General features: G+C 29.5%; 3 protein-coding genes across 7 annotated transcripts; 1 reads left to right on the top strand and 2 right to left on the bottom strand.

Annotated features, from left to right (window-relative positions):
• The first annotated feature begins 11,282 nt into the window (after positions 1–11,282).
• On the top strand, positions 11,283–18,069 carry LOC127260385 (MADS-box protein SOC1-like). Of its 5 annotated transcripts, XM_051288120.1 has the most exons (9): positions 11,289–11,535; positions 11,714–11,809; positions 12,098–12,282; positions 16,666–16,750; positions 16,861–16,922; positions 17,025–17,124; positions 17,231–17,272; positions 17,423–17,464; positions 17,663–18,069. In XM_051288120.1, exons 3-9 carry the CDS (start codon positions 12,101–12,103, stop codon positions 17,828–17,830), a joined length of 681 nt encoding a protein of 226 aa, XP_051144077.1. In that variant the 5' UTR covers positions 11,289–11,535; positions 11,714–11,809; positions 12,098–12,100; the 3' UTR covers positions 17,831–18,069. The 5 variants fall into 5 exon arrangements, with proteins under 5 accessions (XP_051144089.1, XP_051144091.1, XP_051144077.1 ...); XM_051288132.1 differs by lacking the exon at positions 11,714–11,809 and having other exon boundaries at positions 11,283–11,535; XM_051288134.1 differs by having other exon boundaries at positions 11,285–11,809; positions 16,864–16,922.
• Positions 18,070–18,164: 95 nt separating this feature from the next.
• On the bottom strand, positions 18,165–20,962 carry LOC127260376 (probable fructokinase-7). Its single transcript, XM_051288099.1, has 7 exons — positions 20,517–20,962; positions 19,674–19,888; positions 19,319–19,531; positions 19,039–19,236; positions 18,820–18,960; positions 18,624–18,740; positions 18,165–18,531 (listed from the first exon to the last, which is right to left on the bottom strand). Exons 1-7 carry the CDS (start codon positions 20,815–20,817, stop codon positions 18,397–18,399), a joined length of 1,320 nt encoding a protein of 439 aa, XP_051144056.1. The 5' UTR covers positions 20,818–20,962; the 3' UTR covers positions 18,165–18,396.
• A 142-nt stretch (positions 20,963–21,104) lies between these two features.
• LOC127260364 (UTP:RNA uridylyltransferase 1) lies at positions 21,105–25,649 on the bottom strand. The gene is made up of 6 exons (XM_051288091.1): positions 24,480–25,649; positions 22,772–23,140; positions 22,418–22,641; positions 22,269–22,332; positions 21,572–21,768; positions 21,105–21,494 (listed from the first exon to the last, which is right to left on the bottom strand). The coding sequence occupies exons 1-6, from the start codon at positions 25,563–25,565 to the stop codon at positions 21,284–21,286; spliced, it is 2,151 nt and encodes a 716-aa protein (XP_051144048.1). The 5' UTR covers positions 25,566–25,649; the 3' UTR covers positions 21,105–21,283.
• Between the last annotated feature and the right edge of the window lie 1,398 nt (positions 25,650–27,047).

Here is a 27,047-nt window from a genome sequence, read left to right as displayed (position 1 = left end):
TAATACTTGAAAAGAATAACAAAATTGTAACTCTGCTCACATATACATAAACTGTAAAAGAAAAAATCAAAATAAAAAAATAGGTAAATTATATAGCACAACCTTGTGATTTACTAAAAATGCACAAAATACTTGTATTTTATTTATTGCGTGTGTTAATGGAAAATTTGCATGAAACACCCTCTTTGTCCAAAACTGATGTTTAGTTCGAAATAAAGACCTAAATTACGTAAGTTTTATATAAATAAAAGATGTAAAATATTTTAAATAATTTTTTTTAATAAAATAAATAAATAAATAAATAATTGATCAATCATATATTTTTATAATTTTTATAAAAATCAGACAACAATTTGTCTCTAAAAACTATACAATGAAGGATTAATAAATTATTTATTTATTTATTTAATGCAAAAAATTTATTTAAGAAATTTTGCGCTTTTTATTTGTATAAAATTTGCGTAATTTAGGTATTTATTTAGAACTAAATATCAATTTTGGATAAGAATGGTGTTTCGTACAAACTTTACATTAACACAAGAGATTTTACGCAATAAATAAAGTATAAGATATTTTGTGCATTTTTACTAAAACGCAAAGAGGTGCTATATAATTTACTTTAAAAAAATAAAATAAAATATCAAAAATTTAAGATTACAGGAATCTCAAACACCATTTGTTATAGTTATATATACAGAGGATAGAACAGCATAGGATATGATATATACTTATAAAACAAAAAACAAAAAAGAAAAATTACATAGTCCAATTAAATTTTGTGGCAAAAAAATTTGAAGACAATTTTAGGGTGTATTTGTTTGGGAAATTGGATTGAATTTACACAATTCATCTAATTTTTTTCCCTAAAAAATATCAAATCAAACAACTATTTTTTATTTTTTTATACGATATTAAAAATTAATTTTACATTAAAAACATCACATCAACACCTATTTATATCATATCATACAACTATTCAAATTCAAAATTTTTACTATTCAAATCTCAACTCGAAATCCAAATTCCCAAACAAAAAACACCCAAAAGGACGGAGTCACGGAGGGAATAGTTTATTGCGCGACATATGGCAAACTGCTATACCCAACACTTGTCAGATTCTTACACGCCGACCCAATTTCCTGCGGGCCCCACCACTCATTTTTTCAGTCTTTAAATTGAAAAAGGAAATACATAAAAATAAATAAATAAAAAGGTGGTCCCCTACCACGTAGAATTGCACACATTGTCTCAATATTTGAACCCCAAAAATTCTTAAAATTGCCGAAAGAGTACAAGAAGCACCATTGCCCTGAAACGAATTACTATAACCAATCCCATTCCCATTACACCTTTTCAAACCTTTAGGGCATCTTAATCATTTCCCTTTAATCTTATGAATATTTCTTAATTTTTTATTTTATTTTATATTGATTCTTCTTCAAAATATCTTCTCCTATCCGATCCCACGTTAAGAGATCCGAGACTACGGCTCCATGGGAGATTTAGCCGTCGATCTGTGATAATCAACGGCTGGATTTGTTTCGGCCTTGAAGTCCTTGACCCTTTTGAGGTCGATGCATTGGCAGGTTTGATTTTGTAAAGACAGTCATTTTAAAATTTGGAGTGTTAATTAAATGGTACTCTGAAATTTTATTTTATTTTATTTTTTAATATGAAATATAGAAAATTCCGTAAATAATATAAAAATAATAAGTATGTATAGTATATTAATTTTTTTTTGAAAAAATGTGTTGAAAAAATTTGGGTAAAAGAACAAAATCAAACTACTCCCTCCGTCCCATTGGAAGTGTGACATTTGCTTTTTATACGTAGATTTTTGAATATTAGTATTATATTGGATTTTAGTAGAAAAAATAAAAATACCCCTTTTAGTATGGTATAATATAAAAGTAATGACATTTGTCTAATATATTGTAAATTGAAAAGGTATTTATTATGTTAGGTAGGTAGTACAATTACTAAATTAGGAAATAATAATCTTGTTTTGGGACGGACGAAAATAAAAAATAATAACATTTCAATGGCAGGGATGGAGTATTTGTTTTCATCTTTAAAAAATTATGGGTGTGTTTACTTGTGAGTTTTTATTTTGGTTTTTATTTCAAACTTTTTTTTTTTTTCCAAAAAAAATACTCCCTCCGTCCCGCATCCCATGTCCACGTTGTCATTTTTGTCTAAAATACCGTGTCTACAGTGTAGCAGACATTGTATCTGGGACGGAGGGAGTATTAAATCAAACATCTATTTTTTATTTATATATATTACACAAAAATTAAATTTTATATTCAAAATATCACATCAATACATATTTATATCACATCAAACAGCCAATTTCAATTCAAAATTTTACTATTCAAAACTAAAACCTAAAATCATTATATCAAAAGATGTATGTCACTATACTTAATATTACATCCGTTCGGTTCTAAAGATCTCATTTACTTTTTGTGTGTTGAACTTTGAATATTAGTTATTATATCAAAACGCAGTACAAATTAAGAAAAAATTGTATATATACTTCAATTAGTATCTTATAATACTAATAGAATGACATTTGTACACAAAATTATACAAATATCTGGATATTTTAATGTTAAGTACAATGACGCAAAACGTAAATATGACCCTTAGAGACGAACAAAAGGAATATCATATTCTTATTCACAAAAAGAAAAATATATATATCTATTGTTTTCTTATGCCAACAATTTAATTTAAACAAGCAGCTAACTAACAATTACATCGTTTTAAACCAATCATTTTTAAATTGAGTGTTTAAATTTATTATGAAAAAACTTGTTTGGAAGAAATATTTACATGAAAATATTTGAAAAAAATAAATGAATAAAACAAATACTTTCGGATGAAAATCATACACTACCTCCATCATAAAAAATAAATTCATAACTTTTGATGATGTATTTTAATGTTGTGTAATTTTTATTTTTTTTACTTAGGATTTTTCTATTAAAAATGAAAATTTTATATTTTTATGCGACATAAGTATTAATTATATTTATTAATTTTTATTAAAACAATGATTAAGTACTAAAATTGAAATAACTTAACAAATAAGAGACCAAAATTGTTATGTTAAAAATAGATAGATTAAAATTGACATATTAGTAAATAAAATAGACCAAAAATATATTTTATTCTAAATTAATGAATATGTATAATATATTTATTTTTTTAAGAAAATGTATTAGGCATTTTTTACAAAAAAAACACTTTTCTAAGTGATTACTTTGTAATGAACTATCCAAAATAAAAATAGATATATTTTGTTAATAGATGAAATGAATATTTATTATTTATGTGAGAATCATATTTATTGAATTAAAAATTAGATATATTTATGTAGTCGTCTACATATATTGATTGTAGAGAAATTAAAGAGTGATATTATTTTTATTTTTTCTTGAAAAGAAAATTATATATATATAATTATTTTATTTATTTTTGTACTTTTTAAAATTATGCAACGACTTTTCTTTACCATAAGTGGAAATCTCGAATATGCAATAAATACTTCAAATAAATTTAAGAACTTGTCCAATCGAAGGAGGCAGGAATCTTTCCCTCTTTGGACTTTATAATAATTTTTCGAAAATTGACCTCCAAAATTTTGGAATTTATTTAACGGTAAATTATACTCCCCCGTTCAAACTAAAAGTATATAATTACTTTTGGCGCAAAAATTAAGGAATAATAGTATTTTAATTATAATGGGTAGGTAAAAGTAATAAAATGACATTTTTGCCCTTACTTTTTTGGTATAAAAGTAATGATGTGATGTAAAGTATGGGTATTTGTGGAAAAAATTGGGTATTTAATAAAATGATTATTTTGTAATTTGACGTCCCAAAATAAAAATATGTATATTTCTAACTGGACGGAGGGAGTATAACATCCTTTATATTTTAGTAAAAATGAACAAAACATCATGTGTTTTATTTATTACGTAAAACTCATCTGTGTTAATATAAAATTTACACGAAACACCCTCTTTGTCCATAACTGATGTTTGGTTCTAAATAAAAACCTAAACTACGTAAATTTTATACAAATAAAAAATGTAAAATATCTTAAATAATTCTTTTAAACAAAATAAATAATTAATTAATTTATTAATCCTTTCGTTTTATAATTTTTTTGAGACAAAATTGTTATCTGATTGTTATAAAAACTATAAACATAAATGATTGATCAATTATTTATTTATTTGTATTATTAAAAAAATATTTAAGATATTTTATGTTTTTTATATGTATAAAATTTGTGTAGTTTAGGTATTTATTTAAAACAAATTTCAATTTTGAACAATGAGGTGTCTCATGCAAACTTTACATTAATACAAGAAGATTTCACGCAATAAATAAAATATAAGGTATTTGTGCATTTTTAATAAGACACGCGGAGTGTTATATAATTTACCATTTATTTTATATAGATTTTTAATTTAAACTAGAATTATTGATTTCTCTTCCACTTTGTCACATTACAATTGTGTCCTCAGATATTAAAATGGCTCAATAGTTATTTGTGTTCACATAATCCTAGGATATTCCAGCACGTGACTTGTCTAGCAAATCAATTATTTTTAAGGATTTTATAAATTAATTAATTAATTTTAGTACAAATACAGCCGCCATTCATTCCCCACTTTACAAAAACAACGGCTAATGTCTTCTCATCATTAATAGCAATAATAAGAGAAGATATCTGAACCGTTAATTGTATTAAGATCAACGGCTGTGATTAAATCGAGATGATTAATCCAATAATAACGACCCGAGTAGGGCATGAGTCACGTGCCAAAATTTAACTGTTGTATACATATTATTTAATTTCTTATATATAAATCATAGTACTAAATCATATTTGAAATTAAATATATTTATTTGGGTTAAGTAAAGTATTAATTAAAGTCCCATAATATATTGCATTAATTATTTAGATTTTGTTGTGGAATGTATTTTGGATTTTAATTCTTGAAAATTCTTTGTTTGTAATGTTATATATTTCTATGTGAATTATAAAAATAAAAAAAAAAATTGCTGAAAATTTTATTAAAAAATAATTTTAAAAGATAAAAGTAAAATGAATAATAAAAAGTAGAACATTTTCTTAATAATAATAAATATTTCTTTCGTCCCTTAAGAATCTATTTATTTTTTCATTTTGGTTTGTTCCATAACAAAATATCCATTTTTTTTTAGTAATTGAACTATCTATCTAACATTACAAATATCATTCCAATTTACAATATATTACACAAATATCATTACATTTATATCATACAATACTAATAGGGTTAATTTAGTCTTTTTATCTTTATTTTTACTTTGGGCGTATTTGGCAATCAGCTGATAGTTGTTAGTTGTTAGCTGTTAGCTGATTCAATTAGCTGATAGCTGTTAGCTGATTCAATTAGTTGGTTTGACTAGCTGATTCGATTAGCTGTTTGTATTTAAATGTTTGGTAAAACAACTGTTTGATATTAGTTGTTTATACGTAAAATGACAATTGAGGACATTTCTATTTTATTCTTATTTCTAATATATTCAATTATATTCTTTTGAGTTTAGAATGTTTAAAATTTTTTGTTATTAGTTATTGAAAATTGTAAAAGTATTATAAAAGTATTTATTTTTATTACAGTTAGATTTAAAAAATAATATATTTTTATTAAAATATATAAATAATTTTTTTATTGAAAATAATGTAAAATATAAAATAATAAATTTTTCGTATATATATTTATTATGTTAGTTATCGATTAGTTCATTATATTTATAATTTTCAATAAATTTAATTTATTTAATTTATTTTTAGTATAAAATTAATATAATATAATTTTAATGAAAAAATAAATTATTAATATTTATATTTTTATTTTATGTTGATTTTAATAAATTTATATATTTTACAATTAAAATAATTTTTATATAAAAATTAATTATTTTAAATTTATAAAAGTAAAACTATAATATAATAAAATATTCTAATATAATTAATCAATAATCAAAATATATTTATTTGTGTAAAATGTATAACAAATTTTTAAGGACATATAAGGAATAAAAAATTTTTTATAGAAAAAGCTATTTCAAAACGCTTGGTAAGTTAGCTTTTCAGAAATTAACTTTTTGGGTCCAAAAGCTAATTTACCAAACAACTAAATTAGCTTTTTGACTGGTCTAACAGCTTTTTAGCTGTTCAATAAGCTAAAAACTCTTCAAAAAGCTATTTGTCAAACACCCCCTTTATCTTAATATAATACTAATATTTTTAAAACTCCGTACAAAAAACAAATAGATATATAGATATGTGACGGAAGGAGTATATATTTTCTAAAAGTGTGTGGAATTGGTTATATATAAATATTAAGGCTAGCTTTACTTTGATTTTTTATTTTATAAAAAATTATTTATTAATTCTATAATTTTACAATTTTCAATAGAATATATTAATTTTTTATAGAAAAAATATACTCCATTTGTCATTCAAATTTATGCTCATTTTCCTTTTTCGATTGTAATCGAAAAATATTCTCATTTTCTTTTAAAGTAAAAAATCATTCCACTTTTGTACTATTTTTTTACTATAAAATAAAAATTTAACAATTATTACTCACTTTTATTAAAACTCGTACCCGGTCAAATAAACACACATTTGCATGACGGAGGAAGTAGTATATTTAACATCTATTTAATCCTAATAATTTTCAACACAAAATTATCGTGAATATATATATAATGGATTATATACGAGATTAACATGACCGAGTCATGCCATTAGGCGATGTAACAATAGTCGGATTATAAACGAGCCGAATACCAACAAGATTTCAAACAACAAAAATTCTTAACAAGTCGAGCTCGAACACTACAAACGAACACGAACCTTATTCGCGAACGTTAACGAACACTTAAAATTTGACTCGACTCAAATCATTAACAATTTTACGTACTATACAGTTTCACATATTTATTAAAAATATATATAATAATTATTTTATATATAAAATAATGCATTCAATTATAGACTATTTCACTTCAAACATAAAAAAAAAAAAAAAAAAAAAAAGAGACACCTAGCTAATTGATTTATTAATCTTTATATATATATATATAATTCTTTAATTATCAATAATAAACATTGGTAGAGTGTTTATTTTGCATCATCTATGTTTTTAAATTGTGTTTCGAATTTTAGATAAAATAGTTGTTGAATGAAATGTTTATAGAAAATTAATTGGTGTTCAACCGATAAAAAATGTTAAGCACACTTTCCTATTAATATTATAAAAAATATATATAATATATTTTTACACACTTACATAAAATTAATAGTTTAATATAAAGTATATATATTTATATTATCGAGACGCGAAATAATGATGTTTCATAATATAACTAAAAAACTCGAAGTAATGACCTTAATTCATGTAATTTAAAAACAAAATGGAATTCAAGGGTGTGTTTATTAGCGATTTCAATGATAAATTTATATTTCTAATTTTTTTTTTCAGAAATATTCGATGCTATTTTTTATTTTAAAATATATTACATTCAATAAATATTTTACATAAAAATATTAAAATAAAATACTTACAAATGAACACACCACATATGATATAAATAACAAGTTTATTCACATTATATTTTACGATGGTATAATTTTTATAAATATTATAAAATATATAAATACATACACACTTTAAAATAAAATATGAACATGCACACACAAATTTTTTCAAATAAATAATTGCTTTGAAAATTTTTTTTTAAAAAAATAGTTTCGAAATTTCCAAGATAATGAAAAATATAAACTTATGGACCAGTAAAGCCTGCATTTCGGATTTGGTCTCGAAAAGTCCAAGGCTATTTGATGAACGACGAGTTTTAAATGCATTTTCAATACAAATTTGAAAAGGTAAAAAATATTATTTCGGAAGTTGTTCAAATTCCGAAGCAAATTTCTAGTAGTATTACTTAACATGTGCAAAAAAACTAATGTATCATATGAAAAGGAAACACATTATATGAATTAAACACTCCTCAAATGTATAAAATTATTATTATTATTATAATTATTATAACTTAAACGGATATATGTCCTTAAAAAATAATTACTTATTAAAAAATTGATTATTCTGTTTGCTATAATAGAGAATTCATATTGAGAAATATAAAAAAATACAAAAAATTGAATAAATTGATTTAGATGAGACTGCTTATTATATGTAAATAAAAAAAGGTAAAAAAAATAAATTAATTATGAAAAATGATAAATAAAATATAATTTCATTGAAGAAAATTTTTGTGAATAAATATTATCATATTTAACAGTAATTATAAAAATATTATTATTATTATTATTATTATTATTATTATTATTATTTTGATATGAAATTTTATAAACTTGAAACAAAGTTAAATAGTAAAATAAAAAAATGTACATGTAAGTATAAAAATTCATTTATCTCTATTTCTTTCAAATGCGAGATAAATAAAAATAAAGAAATAAAAATGATTTATTTTTTAAGTTATATTTTTTTTACATAAATAAACAATACAAATAAAAATATTTTTATTTTTTTTTCTCAATTCTCTATATCAAATACCCCTAACTATCTAGTTATATTGATTAAATAAATGATAAATTAAAGATTAGGATTAATATACAGTAATTATGAATTATTGTATAAATCTGCACGTGACCTATCCCAGTTAGAAAATTGTGATACCACTGAACTAGCGTTTGAACTCTGTTATGCATGGGTGTATACATAATTAAAATATTTAAAAAATAATAAATAAAGTATAAATAATAGCTATTTTAAAATAATGTTACATTATACGCTGTACGTTTAAATGTTAGGTTTTATTTAAGAAAAATTAAAATACTAATTAACTATATCTATTATTAAAACTTATTTTTTACATTTAATTTTAATTTAGCATAATAATAAATAATTATTTGTTTTAATTTTATATTGCAGATATTGAAATAAGTAAACTATCAAATTTAAAATATTTAAAATTATTAGTAGATAATCCTATAAGATTGATTCAAAATTGTAAAAATTGCAAAATATATCAAATAATTATATTTATTATAAATGTTATATTTCTATTTTCTATATATATTTCACAAATAACAAATTATATTTTATAAAATATAATATAAAATATAATTATTTCAAATTATTGAAATAAAAGAACAAAAATAAAAACATAAAAATTTAAATTTGATTTGAATTGAATCTATCATTAAAATTTATATTCAAATAATAAATATATAAATTTAATTTTAAATAATATATAATTAATTAATATCCAATAAAATATTTGAATGATAAAAATACATAAAATATAATTAAGAAAATAAGAAAAATAAATAAAATAAATAAAATAAAACAATTATTATCAAATAAACATTGTTAATAAAATAAAATTATGTAGAAAAAATATTAAATATAATTATATTATTTAATATATATTTATATGAATATTATATTTATAGTTTATTATATGAATATTACGTGTTTACCTTCTTTTCTAATTTATTTGTAAAATAAATAGAATAAAAAATATGCGCAAAATATATTAAAAAAATAAATGAATATTATGTGTTACCTGATTTATCTACAAAATAAATAAAATAGAAAATATCTACAAAATATATTAAAAATATTAATGAATATTATATGTTTACCTTCTTCTTATTTTCTGTACATCGTATTGTGATTATCTGCAAAACAAATAAAATAGAAAATATCTACAAAATATATTAAAAATATTAATGGATATAATGTGTTTACCTTCTTCTGCATCGTAATTTATCTGTAAAATATATTAAAAATAAAATTTATCCTAAAAATAAAAGAATAAGAAAGAACGCATTTGAAAATAAATATAGTATGGGTAGAAGGGAGAGTCACCAAATCCTACCCGAGTTTTTGTCGGACTTTCAACACACCTTCTCCAAATCCAACGTCGGACACTAATTGCCGATATTCTGATTTTGCTAAATTATTTGAGAGAATACATATGTGCATTTGTAGTACCTATATTTTTGCAAAATATGATACACAACCTGAATTAAAAAAATAAATTAAAAAATTGCCCCACTGTACCATTATTTCAAAAAAATAAATAAATAAAAAAAAATAAACGATATATATATGTTTTGAAAAAACGCCATTAAAAAAAATATTAAAAATCCAAAAAGAAAATGAGAAACTAGGAATCTGAGGGATGAGATTCACACCTTTGCTATAGATATATATATAGGATTAGTTTTTATTTCAAATATTTTATAAAAAATATATATATATATTTTTATTGAAAAACTACAGATAATTTTTTTTATTATTATTGAAAACAATATAAAAAAAATACGACATATAAGAGTAAGCCTAATAATTTATGTAATTTAACGAGTTTTTATTTATTTATTTTAAATAACTTTCATGCTTGTTGCCGTAAGCATTTTATCCTGTAAAAACTAAAAAGGAGTTAAAAAAATAAAAAAAATAAAAAATCCAATGCACCAAAATTGTCCACATAACCCTAACCTAAATTATTCACATCTACAGAATTCCACAGAACAGAAAAGTCTACCCTAAAAGTCTCCATAATTTATTATTTTTGAGGGTGTGTTTGTTTGGAGGTTTGGATTTTGAGATGAGATTTGAATAGTAAAAATTTTGAATTTAAATAGTTGTATGATGTGATATAAATATGTGTTGATGTGATGTTTTGAACGTAAAATTGATTTTTAATATAATATAAAAAATAAAAAATAGGTGTTTTGATTTGATATTTTTTGAAAGAAAAAAAGAGATAAACAGTAGAAATTAAATCCAATCTCCAAACAAACACTCCCTAGTTTCAAAATTAAAATAAATTAATATTCGCGCACACACACACACACAAATTGAATGAAGAATGATTAAGGAGGGAAGTGCCCATTGGGGGTGCTGTCCTAATTGATTAATTAATCGAAAATATTAAAAATAAATAAATAGGGGCAAAAAAAGTGTGGGTGGACAAATTAAGGGGGGAGGGGGGAGGGGGGAGGGGGGGGCCCACGCGCATCCCTTTCAGTCTTGTACAGAAAATCATAACAGCCCTCTGCGTTTTCTATCTCCTATTGGCCTCGTACGCTGACTGATGTCGACGTCTTCGCCCCACCTTCTACCCTGTACGGACATCCATCATTTTTACGTTTATTACCCTTCTTTTTCCTATCCTTTTCCTATCCTCCTATCCTTATTACTACTTTGGCTTCAGACACACGGATTGGGTTTCGATAAATATGGTAGTAGTGGATACACTTTTCCGGGAGGGGTGAGGGTTTTTTTTGCAGTTGGTGTTTGTTTTTGCCAAAAGAAGCCATGGCTGAGGTTTTGATTTGATTTCGATGATCCAATGAAACTGATGATTTGTTTTGGTTAATTTGGAATCGATTTTAACTGTTGAATTTTGTCTCGAAAAGGAGGTAAGAATCAGACTGTGGTGAATTCAATCTCAATTTTTCTTGGGGATTAGGGATTTCTTTTGCTTTGTGGAATTTGGGGTTTTTTTGGGTATTCGGTATTCTCTCTCTCCTTTTCTCCATCTCTCTCTCTCTCTATATTTCTCTTTCTCTCTCTTTCTGTCAAACTGTGAACACGCAGATAGTGTGATGATTTGGTGCTTCCCCTTTTTGGGTCTGTAAGTTTGCCTTTTCGCCATAAACACAAAGAGGTTCTCTCCGGGTTTTTGCCAAATTTGTAAGCACATCCTTCTTCTTCTTCTTCTTCTTCTTCTTCAATTCAATTCAATTCAATTCCTCTTTTTGTGTTGTGTTTGCATATCTGCTTTGCTTTCTTTCGTTTTCGCATCACATATTTGGCAAATTCGCATTGCCGGAAAGGTAAATTGATTATCTCAATGTTCCTTGTTCATCTTCCATCTTCGTCTGCGAGCTTTGTTTCCTTTTCCTTTGCTTTTTTTTGTGTGTCCGTTTTTCGACTGTTCATCCGCAGATTGTGAGGTTGATTGACTTTGTGTCCTCGCAGAAAATGGTGAGAGGGAAGACGCAGATGCGGCGTATAGAGAACGCGACAAGCCGACAGGTGACGTTCTCGAAGAGGAGAAATGGATTGCTGAAAAAGGCATTTGAGCTTTCGGTGCTGTGCGATGCTGAGGTTGCGCTCATCATCTTCTCTCCTCGCGGAAAGCTCTACGAATTCGCTAGTTCCAGGTAACATTCAATTTAATTTTATCTACAGTTACAGTTTGGGTAAAGTGAATCGAATTGCTGCTGCTTCTGATTTCCACGAATTTTTCCGATGAAAGCTTTGCATAATGCGTGAGATCCTTCTGCTATTTCTGCGAATGTCTTGGTGAACTACTTGCCTTGTTCATCGATCTGGCTAGATTTTCGTGCAAACTTTTTGCTCTTAAATTTAGAATAACAGCAGTTCATGCTATAGGGTTACTGTGTGGTTCGAGATGTTCATCTTTTTGGGTTAAAAACATGTCTGATTTCCGCAATTCCTGTGCCGATTTCTTGCTTGGAATTCATGATTTGATGGTTAAATCTAAGGGTATGTTGAACAATACATTGTATGGTATTGTTGAATCCCTCTTTTCACATAAACCTTCTTTTTTCTTGAACTTGTTGTTTAACTAAATTAAATAACAAAACAAGACATAGATCTTCTTCAACACAATTCCTAATTAGCTTCTCACTATTATTATCATCTAAATCAAGCTTTGGTGCAGTAGAGAGTAAAAATTTCATCTGCCTTTGTGGAAGACATTTCTTTGTTTAGGTACTCATCTTTTTGTTCTTGTTCTTCTTCTTCTTTTGGGCTTTCTTTTTGCAGTGTTTGAGTAACAATAGAATTAAAATCTCATACTCCTCTAATAACAGTAAGCTAAGTAAAACAAAAACCTTCCAATCAAGCTATGGCTGAACAAGAAAGCAGTAGGTGAAGATTAGTTCTAACTATGGGGCAAATGTTGGAAGAATGATCTTCAGTACAAGATGATATTGTAGTTAATAATTCCATTGTTTAGTGGACCTAACAAAAGCTGGAAGTAAATTATTTTCAGTAAATAGTAAGGGGCCAGTTGTCACAGAGATTTGTGTGTGTTTGTGTATAAAATATTTGTGTCTTTGTTGAAGAGGCCATACTCTTCATCTGCTCCCTTTACATCACACTTAGAGAATCTTTGTGCAAAAAAATGCTTGTACGGACCCAATTATCTCAATCTCAATGTTCCCTTCTGCCACGTAATAATATTTATCTTTAGTCTCCTAGACAACCCCCCCTTTTATAACCTTTAATTACTCCAAGATTCTTTGTGTATTAATTACCCCAACACGTCTGTCTGTCTCTATATATATGTATGTCTCTGTGTATGTATGTATGTATGTGTATGTGTGTGTGTGTGTTGGTGTATGATTCTTTTATCAATAAGTACACTATAAAGGCACATGTATTCATGCCTTAAAAATAAAGTTTTCTTAAATGTTGAAGATCAAGAATTATTAATTCAAGAATAGGGCTAAAGATTAAGGTATTTGGAAACAGAAATGATCAGTTTTGGATGTTATCTTACACAGAAACTAATTAAAAAGATTGTTGCATAGTGAACAAGATGCTTGAAAAGAAACTGTTTATTTACCTAGTTTAAGTTCTCTGTGGTTTTCTTTTGGTAAATATATGATTGGAAGTTTGGAAATTGGAGCATTATATATAAATGATGGCTCCCACTTTTAGATTTATTTATTTTGGGGTTTTTCTAGACCATTAGATGAATAGACACAGGTTCTTGATGTGAGTGGGGAGAATGGTTGAGTTTTATTTTTTGTTATGTTAATTGATTTGATTACTTCTTCTCATCTATTATTTCTTGCATTCATCTTTATCTATCAGTGTTAACTGACATCTAACTACTTTCTCTAATAACTTTTGCTATAAGATATTCATTCACACACATTTAGGGTTTAGATTACTGACATTTTACTGCATGAACATATAACCACTAGTTTTGGGTCATTTTATTTATATATTATACTGACTTAAGCCTTCTAAAAATAGTCTAGACATAAAATGAGAACATAAGATTTTAAAAAAAATCAATTAAACAAGTTCTTTTTTTTTTAAAAAAAAAAAAAAAATGAATAAACAATAAATGTTCCAAGAACTTAATTTTTTTTTATAGAGGCATATATTTAGCGTTACAAAATAATTTATTATCCACGCATGCTTTACTAAACTGTGTTAGTTTTCTGATCATAAATTGTTGTCATATCTTTTTTCTTAAGTATTATTTCAACAAATGGTAATAATACATGTCTAAATTGATCTTTGAGTGCATATAACATGTTAATATAGTACAAATGTATTGTATGAAGCAATAACACATTATAATACAACACATATTCTATGCACTATTTTTATATGTTGATTAACCTTAATCACCACACTAATCATCCTTATTCACTATAATATAGTTTAGAGTATTTGTATGACTATATTTTCTCAGAGCCACCAATTGATATGACTATATTTGTCAAATAACCTTTTTTTTTTTACTAAAGATGAATATATTAGAATAAATGAATAAATTTATTTAAAATTATAAATTTAATGGAAAAAAATTCATCAATTAAAATTAACTTAATATATATAATTTTCTTTATTTTTTATATATTTTCAATAAAATACATTATTTTTTTACAAAATATTTAGAAAAATAACAAAAGCAAATATTATAATAGAATTTTCAAATGTTCAATAAGTAATAATAAAAATTCTAAAATATCTTAAACACTGAAAGAACCAATTAAGTATTTTAAAAATTAAATAAAAAATATTTTTAATTGTCATTTTATATATAAATAAATAATATCAAATAATTCTTTTATAAAATTTTAATACAAGTAGCTAATATATTCGACCAGTCAAACCAACTAATTAATAAGATAACAATTAACAGTTAATCGAATCAACTAACAACTATTATCAAATACACTCTTAACTATACAACACATGCTTCTATATAATCGTGTCATTTTGTGATGTATATAAAATGCATTGTCTCTTTTATATATATATATATATATAACAACATAATAACCCCTGTCTATCATAACATAAATAAATAAATAAATAAAACCACTGTTGTTATTGATTAGTTTGTCTCAGGATTCTTTGTTTAGAAATGAAATTAATAGATCTAATAACTATTTTCATTTAAAAAATGTCAAATCTCAAAACAAAAAGCACACTTACACAAAACCCTATTTATTATAGGGAGGAGGATGCTTCTAAATTATAAGTTGTGATTCTCTCCATATAATACATGTAAATAATAATAATAATAATAATAATAATAATAATAATTAATTGTTTTCTTGGAAAGGTATTGGTATAAGTTGAGGGTTTTGGCTAATTATTTATTTTTATGCAAAGTAACATCAAATTAAAATGATCGGTTGGACGAATACTAATATTGTTGATTTCAATTTAAAATCGCAACTAAATACATAGGTTTACTAGAAATTCCATACACTATTTTAGCATAAACAAGGGTGAACTATCTAATAAATGTTTTATACGTTTATTATTAAAGAAAAATAAAATAAAATTGTGATGTAAAACGTTGTGTTCAAATTATAATTTAATATGATATTTTATGATAGAATATATTATTTCTTTTATTCGTCAAATTTATTTTTATTTTCATTTTGGATAAATTATATAAAACTCATTGCATGTGTTTTATTTATTGGGTAAAATACATTTGTGTTACCGTAAAGTTTGTACAAAATACATTGATTGATTTGGTTGTAAATACAAACCTTATAATTATGCAAATTTTATACAAATTAACGAGGTAAATATAATAAATAAATAACTGATTAATCTTTATTTTATAGTTTCTCTGAAACAATTTGTTATTTGATTTTTAAAAAAAAATTATAAAATTAAGGATTGATCAATTATTTATTTATTTATTTAATTAAAAAAATTATTTAAGATATATATATTTTTTATTTTTATATCCAACCAAACGTAAAAAAGATGGTGTTTTGTGTAAAGTTTAAATTAACACTAGGGGTTTTACCCAATAAATGAAACATGGGTATTTTGTGCATTTTTATTAAAACACAAATAATGATATATAATTTACCCTTTTTCTTTTTAGTCCATCCATTAAATTTACTTTATTACTAATTTTGACAAATTCAAAAATTAATATTTAACTATTATCTTTCATTCAATATGTATTTACAACAAATATCACTATATTTATTACTCTTCATATCCTTTAATTTCTACTTAAATTTTCAAAAATATCATCAACTATATTTTTTACTTTTATTCATTTTTTAAAATTTTCGTATAGACCAAATGTTCTAAATTTACCGGACCGACGAAGTATATACTTTATAACACAAAGGGAAAGAAAAAAGAAAAACAGGATGAGAGCTGTAATTTGATAGCTGAAATTGAAGATCAAATTATGGATCTTAATGCCTTTGTTTGAGACAACATGAATTGCATGGATGAGTAGTAAGTACTAAGTGATGTCTTTTATCATAAAAATGACAAACATATTCGCGCAGCATTCAGGCAACAATCGAGCGGTATGAGAAGCATACAAAAGAAATCCAAGCCAGCAAACCACCCGAGGATGAAGGCAATGTGCAGGTGGTGCTTTATGTCTGACTTTGGATCAATTTTATGTTTATGTGCTGCTCTTCTTCAATTCAATGCCAACTCTCTTATTGTACGTCACTTTGAATTACAATACAATGCAGCAGCTGAGGCAGGAAACGGCGGCTATGATTAAAAAGATAGAGCAACTTGAAGCATCTAAAAGGTATTTACATTGTGCTACATCCAATATATATGTAGCTTAATTGTCATTAATTCTTCCATGGGTTGATTCTCGGGGATATGGTGTATTGGTTGGACTTTATAGGAGGCTTTTAGGAGAAGGTTTAGGAAATTGCAGCCTCGAAGAGCTGCAGCAGTTGGAGCAGCAGCTCGAGCGCAGTGTTGGAACCATTCGTGCCAAAAAGGTTCTTTCCAAACGAGTTTACTTTGCTAGTTATGAAATATATATATATGTATGTGTGTGTGTGATCCGGCGCTTATGTTTGTTGTTTTGTTGCATTGGTTGTTCAGATGCAAGTGTACAAGCAACAGATTCAGCATTTGAAAGAAAAGGTAACCGAAAACATTCATAATCGATATTTTATATACATATATGTATAACAACTTTTTCTGTATGATAGTAAAAAATAAAAATGAACATTAAGTTTAAACTATATATATATATATTTGTGTTGATTTTAAGCTATTTTGTATTCATCTCAGGGAAAAGCCTTGGCTGCTGAAAATGCCATTCTGTGTGAGAAGGTGAATGATATTTGATCAGTCAGTTTCTTTTATTATTACAGAGTTGTCTGAGAAAACAATCTCTCTCTCTCTCTATCTATATCTACAGATATAACATATGTGGTGTTGCAATCAAATATATGTTGTATTATAACACAATATATAGATGATGCGAGTGTAATGAAGAAAGCCATACTTAAGTTTTTTTTATAACTCTAGTTCGGGCTTCAAACACCGAGCGGTGGATCATCCAACGAAGAGAGGACAGCAGCGGTGGCGGCGACAGCAGCGACGCAGTCTGCGGAGACCAGCGAGGTTTCGGACGTGGAGACTGAGTTGTTCATCGGACTACCGGAGACAAGGAATAAGCGACCCTCTCAGAAATGATCGAATCGGTATCGGTATCTGTCAGAAAACCTATTGGCTCATTCTAAGTTATATATATATATATATATACAATGGCATGGCAGCTACTCGATTGTCTGTGTACTCTGGAAAATAATTCTTATTGCAATTGTACAACTGTATCCCCTTTTATTTTTCTAAATTTGATGGGATATATTTTTTTCCCTTTTCCTTGCCTGTAATCTAATGTTTGTTACTAATTATGATCCGAGTTATGTATCTATGGCTTCTATCTTGTGTTTAGGGTTTAGGGTACTAATTTCTTGTGTTTATGTGTGTAGATATTATTGAACTAAGTACTGTAAGAAAAAAGAAATTAAAAAGAAAAATCACGCCTGCACGCACGCACGCACACAAATTGAACAACATACACAAATCAAGATACATATCATCTCTTTCTAATCAAAGGAATGTAAGAGAAATTTACAGCCATGATGTGAAGATCTCCATGATTGTCCACAGCTGTTGTTTGTTGTTGTCTGCATTTCCAGACTCTGGATATGTAACAAGAATGTGGAAAAATTGGGGCGATTGCGTCGACAACGCTGTCAAGGGGCATGGCCTTCCAAGAAGCTGGCGACGGCTTCTTGTGTGGGGAGAGCCGGGATGGCTCCCCGTTCCGTCACTGTCAGTCCGCCGCAGCCATTGGCGAAGAACAGGACTTCGCGCAGCTTCTTCTCGTCCTTCATTCGCGCAATCGAACATTTCTCGATTAGTTACACAGTCAGTTGTTAAAGAAAAGACGAGCTTCAAAAAGAACCAAGAAATTGGAAACCTTGTATAAATCAGGATTTGCAGCCAAGCTGTTGAGCAACCCGCCGACAAATGCGTCGCCAGCGCCTGTGGTGTCGACTGCCGACACTTTAACTCCGCGAACTCTTCCATGGAAAGCCTGTCGAAACAAATCCCTTACGACAGAGATGAAATGAAATGAAATGAAATTATTCGTCATTTTTAAGAATGGTAATAACCTTAGTGTAGTATCTGCAGCCATCTCCTCCTTTAGTTACGACCAAAAGCTTGAGGTTCGGGTGGTAGAGCTTCTCTAGAACGACGTTGTCATCGTAAGCATCGGCGCCATCAGTCAAGAAGGTTATTTCGTCTTCGCTGATCTGTTGTATAGCAGAAATTAGAACAAGAACAAATGTGTTTTGTTTGTAATTCTTGATTTCGAGATTTTAGTACACTACCTTGATAACATCGGCTTGGTTCCATATGCTCATAATACCTTCGCGGGCAGCTTCTGCCGAAGGCCAGAGAGGGAGCCTGAGGTTTGGATCGTACGACAGAATGCATCCGGCCTTTCTAGCAACTTCCATGGCTGCAAGATGCGTGGATCTGCAGGGCTCATCGATTAAGCTGATCGATCCATAGTGGAAGATGCGTGCCTGCGAGCGTGTACAGTTGTTTAAGCTCGATATGAACTTTACTTCAAAAAGGATAAGAAGATTATCAGGTATTTTGGATTACCTTTCTAATGAGATCTTTGTCAAGTTCTTGTTCGGTAAGAAGCATATCAGCACTTGGATGACGGAAGAACATGAACTCGCGCTCCCCGTCATCTCTTAAAGTGACGAAGGCCAATGCAGTTCTGGCGTGGGTGTCAAATCGCATCCCAGAGTTGTCCACCTTGTTTTGTTTGAGAATGTCAGACAACATATAACCAAACTCATCTTCCCCAACCTGAGGAAGAAAATTGGCAACTAAAATTCATCAATGCCGGGCTTTCTTGGTAGCTTCGACCCCTTCAATAGCATCACATATGCCCAAACAGGACATACACAGGTGCTTCTTTCCTAAAATGATAAAAAGTTCAGAACTCAACCTTGCCAATAAAAGCTGCCTTGCCTCCCAATCTGGCGATTGCTACTGCAACATTTGCGGGAGCCCCGCCGGGAGCTTTCTTGAATCCCGGTGCATCGGCAAGGGAAACTCCAGAAACAGTCGGCACGAAATCAATCAGTAACTCGCCAAAGCAAACAACTAATGTTTCTTTCTTCTCAATTTTCCTTCCAAAAGAAAATGATCGTCTTGACCAACCTACACGACGAAAATACAATACTTGAGGTAAGCAAGCATAGATGTTTCGGTTGAAAGCAAGCACGGGATCTAAGAAACATGGCTGTTTTTGAACCTAATGGTCTGTCAATTGATTATCAGATTAAGCACACATTCAATGGTGCAGAATATTGAAGAAACGGATATTGTAGCTTGTATTGACTTGACCCTAAGCGAGCTCCATTCCATTCTAACGAGAACCTCATCTACTTTAATTAGGGAAATAACTAGCATCTCAATTCTGCTTTCTTGCTGTTGAATAACACAAGTTATACCAGAGTATCATCATCCATATGGATGAACAATAGTAATGTTAAATTCAAAACTACGAGAATTCACAAAACACAAGAATAGATCAAATTTTATACGAAGAAGCACGTATCTACACCTAAATAGAGAGCAATCTACCCAAAAAAAGCAACAACAAACGCATTCTAATCCTTCATCACAATTTGTTTTCCTCGTAAAACAAAATTCGAATTTATCACCGACGAAATGGAAACTCCATCTCTCAAAAAGCAACAACGAAATTAAATTAATCAAAAAAGAAAAGGAAACTATATCATGCAATCCTGAGTTTACTTTACATAGCGAGAGATGGATTACTGACCACTGCTGCTAGTGCTAGAGCTACTCGAGCTCCGTCTAAGCTTCTTATCCGAAACGACCTTGACGCTACCTTTCCTCGGCATAGGGAAGCAGCATCCTGGTTGCAACTCCTTGTTCTCAGCGCTATCCATGTTGACAACTGAAAAAGGCAAACCGTTTGCCGAAAGCTTCGATATCGATATCCCAAACTTGCGAGAAAAGATTTTTCTCACATCGAATCTTTTCTCTTGGATCGAATCAAAGCTTGTTCTGCAGCTAGAATGGATAACGCTTGCATTTAAACACCACACGCGGTTGCGCATTACCTATCTTGATGATCCACATCGTCTTCCGCTCGATCGAACGATTCTGCCTACATTTTTGGGGAACCGAAGGCTTCCCGCCGCTCTTCTCTTAAACGCTCATCAATCAATGCTCAACTTCTTTTCCATGCCGCCATTCTATTTACCATATTACCCCACCTTTATTTTTAAACCGCCGGCCCATTTTACTTAAATGGGCCTCAAATTAAATGAGCCGTTAAAAACATTTAAAATTTTGTATTGTGACAATTAGCATACCGATTTAAAAGAATACAAGCACAACAAAAGGGCAACAAAATTTCACCATGTACAAACTGATAAGAGAGAACTTTCAAGGGTACGAACGTTCAAAGCAAGGTATAAATAAACCCAACACAGGATTGATGATAGTTCAAAGGATTGTGAGATAGGGAATTTACACGAAAAGACGCCGTCGTCGACGTCCGTCGAGCAGGGCGACGGGGCATTACTCAGGAACATAGGGCTCGAACAGAGTTACGCTGGGGTTGGGGTCGTGCTGGATGATTTCAGCGGCGCGTTCAAACTCTTCCCGGAGGACCCTAATGCTGTACCTGTCCACCACACGGCCGAGATCGTGAGATACCTCGAACGGGTCCTCGATGCATATCAAGTGACGGTCGTTGCCGACCCTTCGAGTCCAGTCTTTAGCTGCCTTTCTGTAATGCATAAGGTTAGTGATCACGTTTTAGATAATGGAAGTAGTGTGCGGAGTGTAAGTTGAAGGTTTCCTAACCGTATTGTGCTTCCAGTGCGAACTGAAATGACGTCGTTGGCGTAGTCGTGACAATAGGCCCAGTAATGGAAAAAGCCCCAGACTAGTTGAGCAACGCCTTCCCGATTCTGGGACCCGAAGTTTTGAAGCATTTCCACCCGATCAAAATATGCGCACTCGATGTTGTCAAGTTTTGCGGAATATGTAACTTCCATTCTCTGCCAATAACCGGAAAGGAGAAACAACTGTAATGCTTATAGAATATGTAGTGAGCATAGTTATAGACATTCGCTCGATATGGTTACGACGCAAAGACTCTAATCCAAAGTATCGGCCAATGAAATCTAAAAGCAATTGTTTTTTAAATTTATTATCTCTGTCCGCCAAATTTACTCACTTTTCTTTTCGGTCTATCCGCTGAAATTACTCTATTACTAATTTTAGCAAAGCCAACAAATCAACATTTAACGATTATCCTTCATTCCTCACTTATTTACAGCAAATGTCACTACTTTTATTACATTCTTTCTCATTGTTTTATTTAATTCTAATTAAATTTCCAAAAATAAACCCAAACACGTTTTTACTTTTATCGTTTTTTCAATAAAATATTTATTTTTCTTAATCTTCGTGCCGGATACGAATGCTCTAATTTTACCGGACAAAAGAAATTGCATAGCTACAGCTCAAATACTTTGATCTCAACAATACTGTGTACCTGGAGACATGGAAGAATGGGAGGCGATCGCCGTTGCAAGAAATGGATGCACATTATCACATACCTAGACAACATCGGAGCAGTGGATTAGCCGGAAATAAAACAAGGAAATTTTGAAAATGCAAAGGTAACAAGCCAAGATGACTCACGCGTAGCTTGAGAGAGTTCCTTGATAAGTTTGGTTGACTCCACGTGATTTAGCCCAATGTTTGATGATGAATGCCAACTGCCGGAGCCTTGCATCTATCCGAGCATAATCTCGAAGTAGCTTTGTGTTTACAACAGCCAGTAAATTGTTTATACATATATCGCAGGAGATACCAGTAGCTGGATCCATGAGCTTCACCACAGGAACTCTGGCACGTGTCAGCGCCTGGAAAGAAACACGATTCATAATTAGTATTGAAATAATGTCCAGGCTAATAAGACCCATGTCGTGGATGTAATTTATATGTGATTTAAGAATAAAATTCATTATAGAATGTTTATTAAAAACAGTCCACCTGCACATTCTGGAGATTGTCCGACTGCAACATATCAGCCAGCTTTAACAAGACCTCAGATTTGTCGATACTTCCAGGCTCCATTGTGAGGCACACATCAATGTCGCTTTTTGAAAAGCCAAATGTGTTTGCACAAGAACCATACAGATATAAACGTGCCCCAGGCCATTCTTTGGTAATAATCTTCTCCAAGGACACCAATAATTGCTTTTGCTTAACCTTTTCTTCATCAGCTGGGATTAATGACTGGAACACAGCTAAAAATGGAGCGTTGTGGTTGTTTATATCCTTTCTACACACCGTAAACCTTTTAAGATTTCTCATCCTCTGAGCCATTATCCATTTCCCTCTCTTATCAGATCTGTAATCCTGTTCACGAAGAGCATGGTAGCTATCAGGACATATTGCAGAACTTTACCTTAATATTTAAATCTTAAATAGCATTCCGATTAGAAATAAGTTGCTAGGAAAATGAGGTTATCCAACCCTTCACTTGAAATTTTCAGCTGTCAAGCGCAACTCGAAAAAAGAGCAATGATATGAACAGGAGAATGTTTTCCATGTAAAAAAATATTAATGAAGCTAGATAAGACCGAGTTTGTTTTATTAGACCCTCATGTTTCCAGATTGTAATGTACGACTCTGTCAAAAGGCATAAGATAATCACAAATTCCGTGGGATCGGCAGTTTTAGATCTAATTATATCCGTAACACTTTCCAGAGAGAGATGAGCCAAGAAAATGATTGCCACACATGTAACTTAAACCATAGTCACAAGTAAGTTAAATCTTACAAAAACTATGCATAACGACAAAATACCAACCAAGCAATTAATTTTCAGCTTTGAACTATATGAAGTAGCATGTATCAATTAAGTAGACGACAATAAAGAGTACCCAAATATCCAGGAAGTAGATTTTCAGCTGTGAACTATATGAAGTAGCATGTATCAATTAAGTAAACGACAATAAAAAGTACCCAAATATCCAAGAAGTAGATTTTCATATGGCAGTAGTAACTCAAGCATGCCCTTTACCAGTTCCACATTAAACCTAACCGTTTTCACCTTACCAATCCCCACTAAAAAGACATCAAGAGTTGGTTTTAATATATCGCAATCTCCAATACAGAGAACTAAAACAAGGTAACCCACCATAAATATAACTATCGAGTATCATCATCACTTTCATCGCTAGATAACTAACATGCTTTCAAACAATACTAAAGCATCGCATTTATTAAAGCATCACCACTTACCTAATATACACAATACTAACAGCAAATAATTCACATAGAAATATATCACAATTTCTGATACAGAGAACTACAACAAGGTACTCCACCATATATATTATTATCCAGTATCATCATCTCTCCCATCTCTAGATAACATGCTTCCAAACAATACTAAAGCTTCACATTTATTAAAGCTTCCAAATAATTCACATAGAAATTTATCGCAATCTCCAATACAGAGAACTACAACAAGGTACTCCACAATGTATATCATTACCGAGCATCATCATTATTCCCATTGCTAGATAACATGCTTCCAATCAATACTAAAGGGTCACATTCATAAAAGCATAGCCACTTACCTAATATATAGAGTACCAACAGCAAATATTTCACATAGATATCATGATTAGAAAAACAAGAATAAAATTGTTTCCATATTTCATCCAAATGAAAGGAACAAAGAATCAACCTTGTCGCGCTGATACTTCTTCTTGTCATTCTTCTCACCAGATTCATCATCAAGCCCTAGAGACTCCACAAACTGATCCTCCAAATCATCCATCTCAATCTTCCCACGGTCTCTGTTTATATTGTTCCCCCCAACTTCCTTACCGTGAGATTCCTTCATTGACTCCTCAATATCAAAAGCTGATGCTGAAGTAAGGCTGCTCCCGGCAGGCAGCCCGGGGGATTCAAGCTGATTACTCAATCTATCATGCCTGTACATGTCCTCATGGCTTCCCTTACCCTTATCCACATCATGATCTGAACTCCTCCGCACGAATCCAACTTCTCTGTTATTCACATTCTTTAGATTATTCGAAAATCCTGGAGGCGGCGCCACTGCCCTGTAACTACCATTGTCTATTTCCTTCCTCCTGTTATAACTTTCAGCACCTCCTTCTCGATCATGAACCCTTGAGGTAGTAGACTTTTCTACTCCATTGACACCAATTGGATTCAGTGGATGGGCATTCAATTTCCTATCCATTCCTAATCCCTCTTCCATTCTATTCCTTCTGTAAAAACTCTGATGCAATACATCCGGTGCCTGATTTTGAAGGATTTCGCGGTTTAACGAACCGAATATGAGAACTTGTTCCGGTTGATGAGCGACGCCTGGCTTCGATGCGTCCCCATACGACCCCAATGTCCGCGAATCATCGACGGACGGTGCGCGACTGGAGTGGAGATTGAATTGATGCGAAGCGTGGCCGAAGACTGCGGGCAGCGGCGACAAATCAGGGTTTAAATTAGGGTTCGGCCTAGGGTTTTGCTGGAAGAAATTGTGGAGAGCAAACGGCGGCGAAGTGGAATGGTTCCACGGAACGGAAGGCAAATCGAGACCGTTGATTGGGAAGGCTGCGTGCGGCGGCGGCAGGAAAGCGGGGATTGTCGGACCGACGGCCGCGACGGCGGGGTCCTGCGGCAGCGCCTGCGAAGGAGGGTGCTGTGGCAATGGTGCAGGCGGGATGGCGTTGGAAGGGTTGCGGAGAAGCTGGAGGAGGAACTCCCCGCCGTTGGCCGGCGGCCCGTCGATTCCTCGATTATTCATGGAGGAAATTGGACGGACGCGGACGCGCGCACCTCGGAGTTTCTATCGTACTCGCTGCTAGGTCTGGGTTTATTATAATAATAAATATTTAAGTAAATAAAGATGCGGCATCATGTGTGAATCGATTCAACCGGATACATTTTTTCTTTTTCATTTTTTTATTTTTTAATTAATATTTAAAAATGCTCCCTCCATCCCGATATATCTGACAATTTTTTACTAAGACACGCTATTTAAGAAAAAATACTCTCCGTTTTAAACAAGGTGCTACGTTTACTTTTGGTACAAATTTTTAGGTGAGTAGTATTAAGTAAGATAATTTATAATTAGGTGATGTAATGCAAAGAGAAATATATATTTTATTTTTTTATTCGGATGATGCGATGGATAAAATATAGGGTAGAAATTAAATATAATTAATTATTTTCTATTTTAGAAATATTGCATGTTTGAAACGTAAATGTTGCAAATTGTTTGGAACGGAGGGAGTAATATTTATATAATTAGTTAAAATAATAATTATAATATTATTTTATTATTTTTATATAATTAATAATATTGATAATTTTAAAATAAATTTATTATATATAATTAAAAAATTAAAATATATATTTAAATATTTTTAAAATTATATTGCAACAAAAAATATATACAATATGAATATAATTTTATATAAATTTTTTTTTATATAATACAAGTAAATAATTTATTTATAATTAATATAAATTAATTTTTATAAAAGATATAGAGTTTTAATTGTAAATAAAAATATTTATTTTTTTTTGAAGGAAAATGTAAAAATAAAATAGTTTTGAATGAGTCACATGACGACGATGATGTATGATGTTATATTTTAGGTAGTTAATAAGTTGATTTATATTTTTTAAATATTTTCTAATTTAGTAAGTTTTATCCAAAATAGAAAAATATAAATTATTTTGATATAGAACAAAATAAAAATGATATCAATTATGGTGGGACGAATAGAGTAAATATATATTTTATTTCTTTCAAAACAATAGTCTCATTTTGTCATTTTTGTATGGGTCAACATAATAGTCTTATTTTTAACTAATTCCCAATCTTTTTACAAAATTATTCGCACGTTTTCACAATAATTACATAAAGCATGAATATTTTAGTATTTTAAAAACACTTTTACACTCACTATTAATATAATAATAGTGTCTCCGTCCATTTTTTTTTTAATAACTGTACTATTTATCTAACATTACAAATATTATTCCAATTTATAATATATGACACAAATATAATTATATTTATATCATATAATAATGTTACTATTATCTTTTTACTTTTATTTTTATTATATCTCAATATTATTAATATTATGAAAATTTCATGTAAAAAATAAGTGAATAGATAGATATAATGTACATTTACGGGTCTGTATAGAAATAATTTGGTACAATTCAGATAGAATCTTCACTTTATGTATATTTTTTCTCTATGTTCTTTCTT

The sequence above is a fragment of the Andrographis paniculata genome, unplaced genomic scaffold, assembly GCF_009805555.1.
Source record: "Andrographis paniculata isolate CXL003 unplaced genomic scaffold, ASM980555v1 Contig15END, whole genome shotgun sequence".
In the NCBI taxonomy this organism is placed as follows: domain Eukaryota; kingdom Viridiplantae; phylum Streptophyta; class Magnoliopsida; order Lamiales; family Acanthaceae; genus Andrographis; species Andrographis paniculata.
Note: the sequence above shows the minus strand (reverse complement) of the source record. Positions and strands in the feature narration are given on the sequence as shown.

Bases quoted from the DNA above. Each gene is read 5' to 3' on its own strand.
- LOC127260385 (XM_051288132.1), top strand. From the start codon at position 12,101: ATGGTGAGAGGGAAGACGCAGATGCGGCGTATAGAGAACGCGACAAGC. The intron at 12,283-16,665 runs GTAACATTCAAT...ATATTCGCGCAG, and splicing joins TACGAATTCGCTAGTTCCAG to CATTCAGGCAACAATCGAGC. The intron at 16,923-17,024 runs GTATTTACATTG...TGGACTTTATAG, and splicing joins CAACTTGAAGCATCTAAAAG to GAGGCTTTTAGGAGAAGGTT.
- LOC127260376 (XM_051288099.1), bottom strand. From the start codon at position 20,817: ATGCGCAACCGCGTGTGGTGTTTAAATGCAAGCGTTATCCATTCTAGC. The intron at 19,889-20,516 runs GTCAGTAATCCA...TTCGTCGTGTAG, and splicing joins CTCTAGCACTAGCAGCAGTG to GTTGGTCAAGACGATCATTT. The intron at 19,237-19,318 runs GTAATCCAAAAT...ACACGCTCGCAG, and splicing joins ACAAAGATCTCATTAGAAAG to GCACGCATCTTCCACTATGG.
- LOC127260364 (XM_051288091.1), bottom strand. From the start codon at position 25,565: ATGAATAATCGAGGAATCGACGGGCCGCCGGCCAACGGCGGGGAGTTC. The intron at 23,141-24,479 runs GTTGATTCTTTG...CTTCGTGAACAG, and splicing joins AGAAGTATCAGCGCGACAAG to GATTACAGATCTGATAAGAG. The intron at 22,333-22,417 runs GTGAGTCATCTT...GATGTTGTCTAG, and splicing joins GGAACTCTCTCAAGCTACGC to GTATGTGATAATGTGCATCC.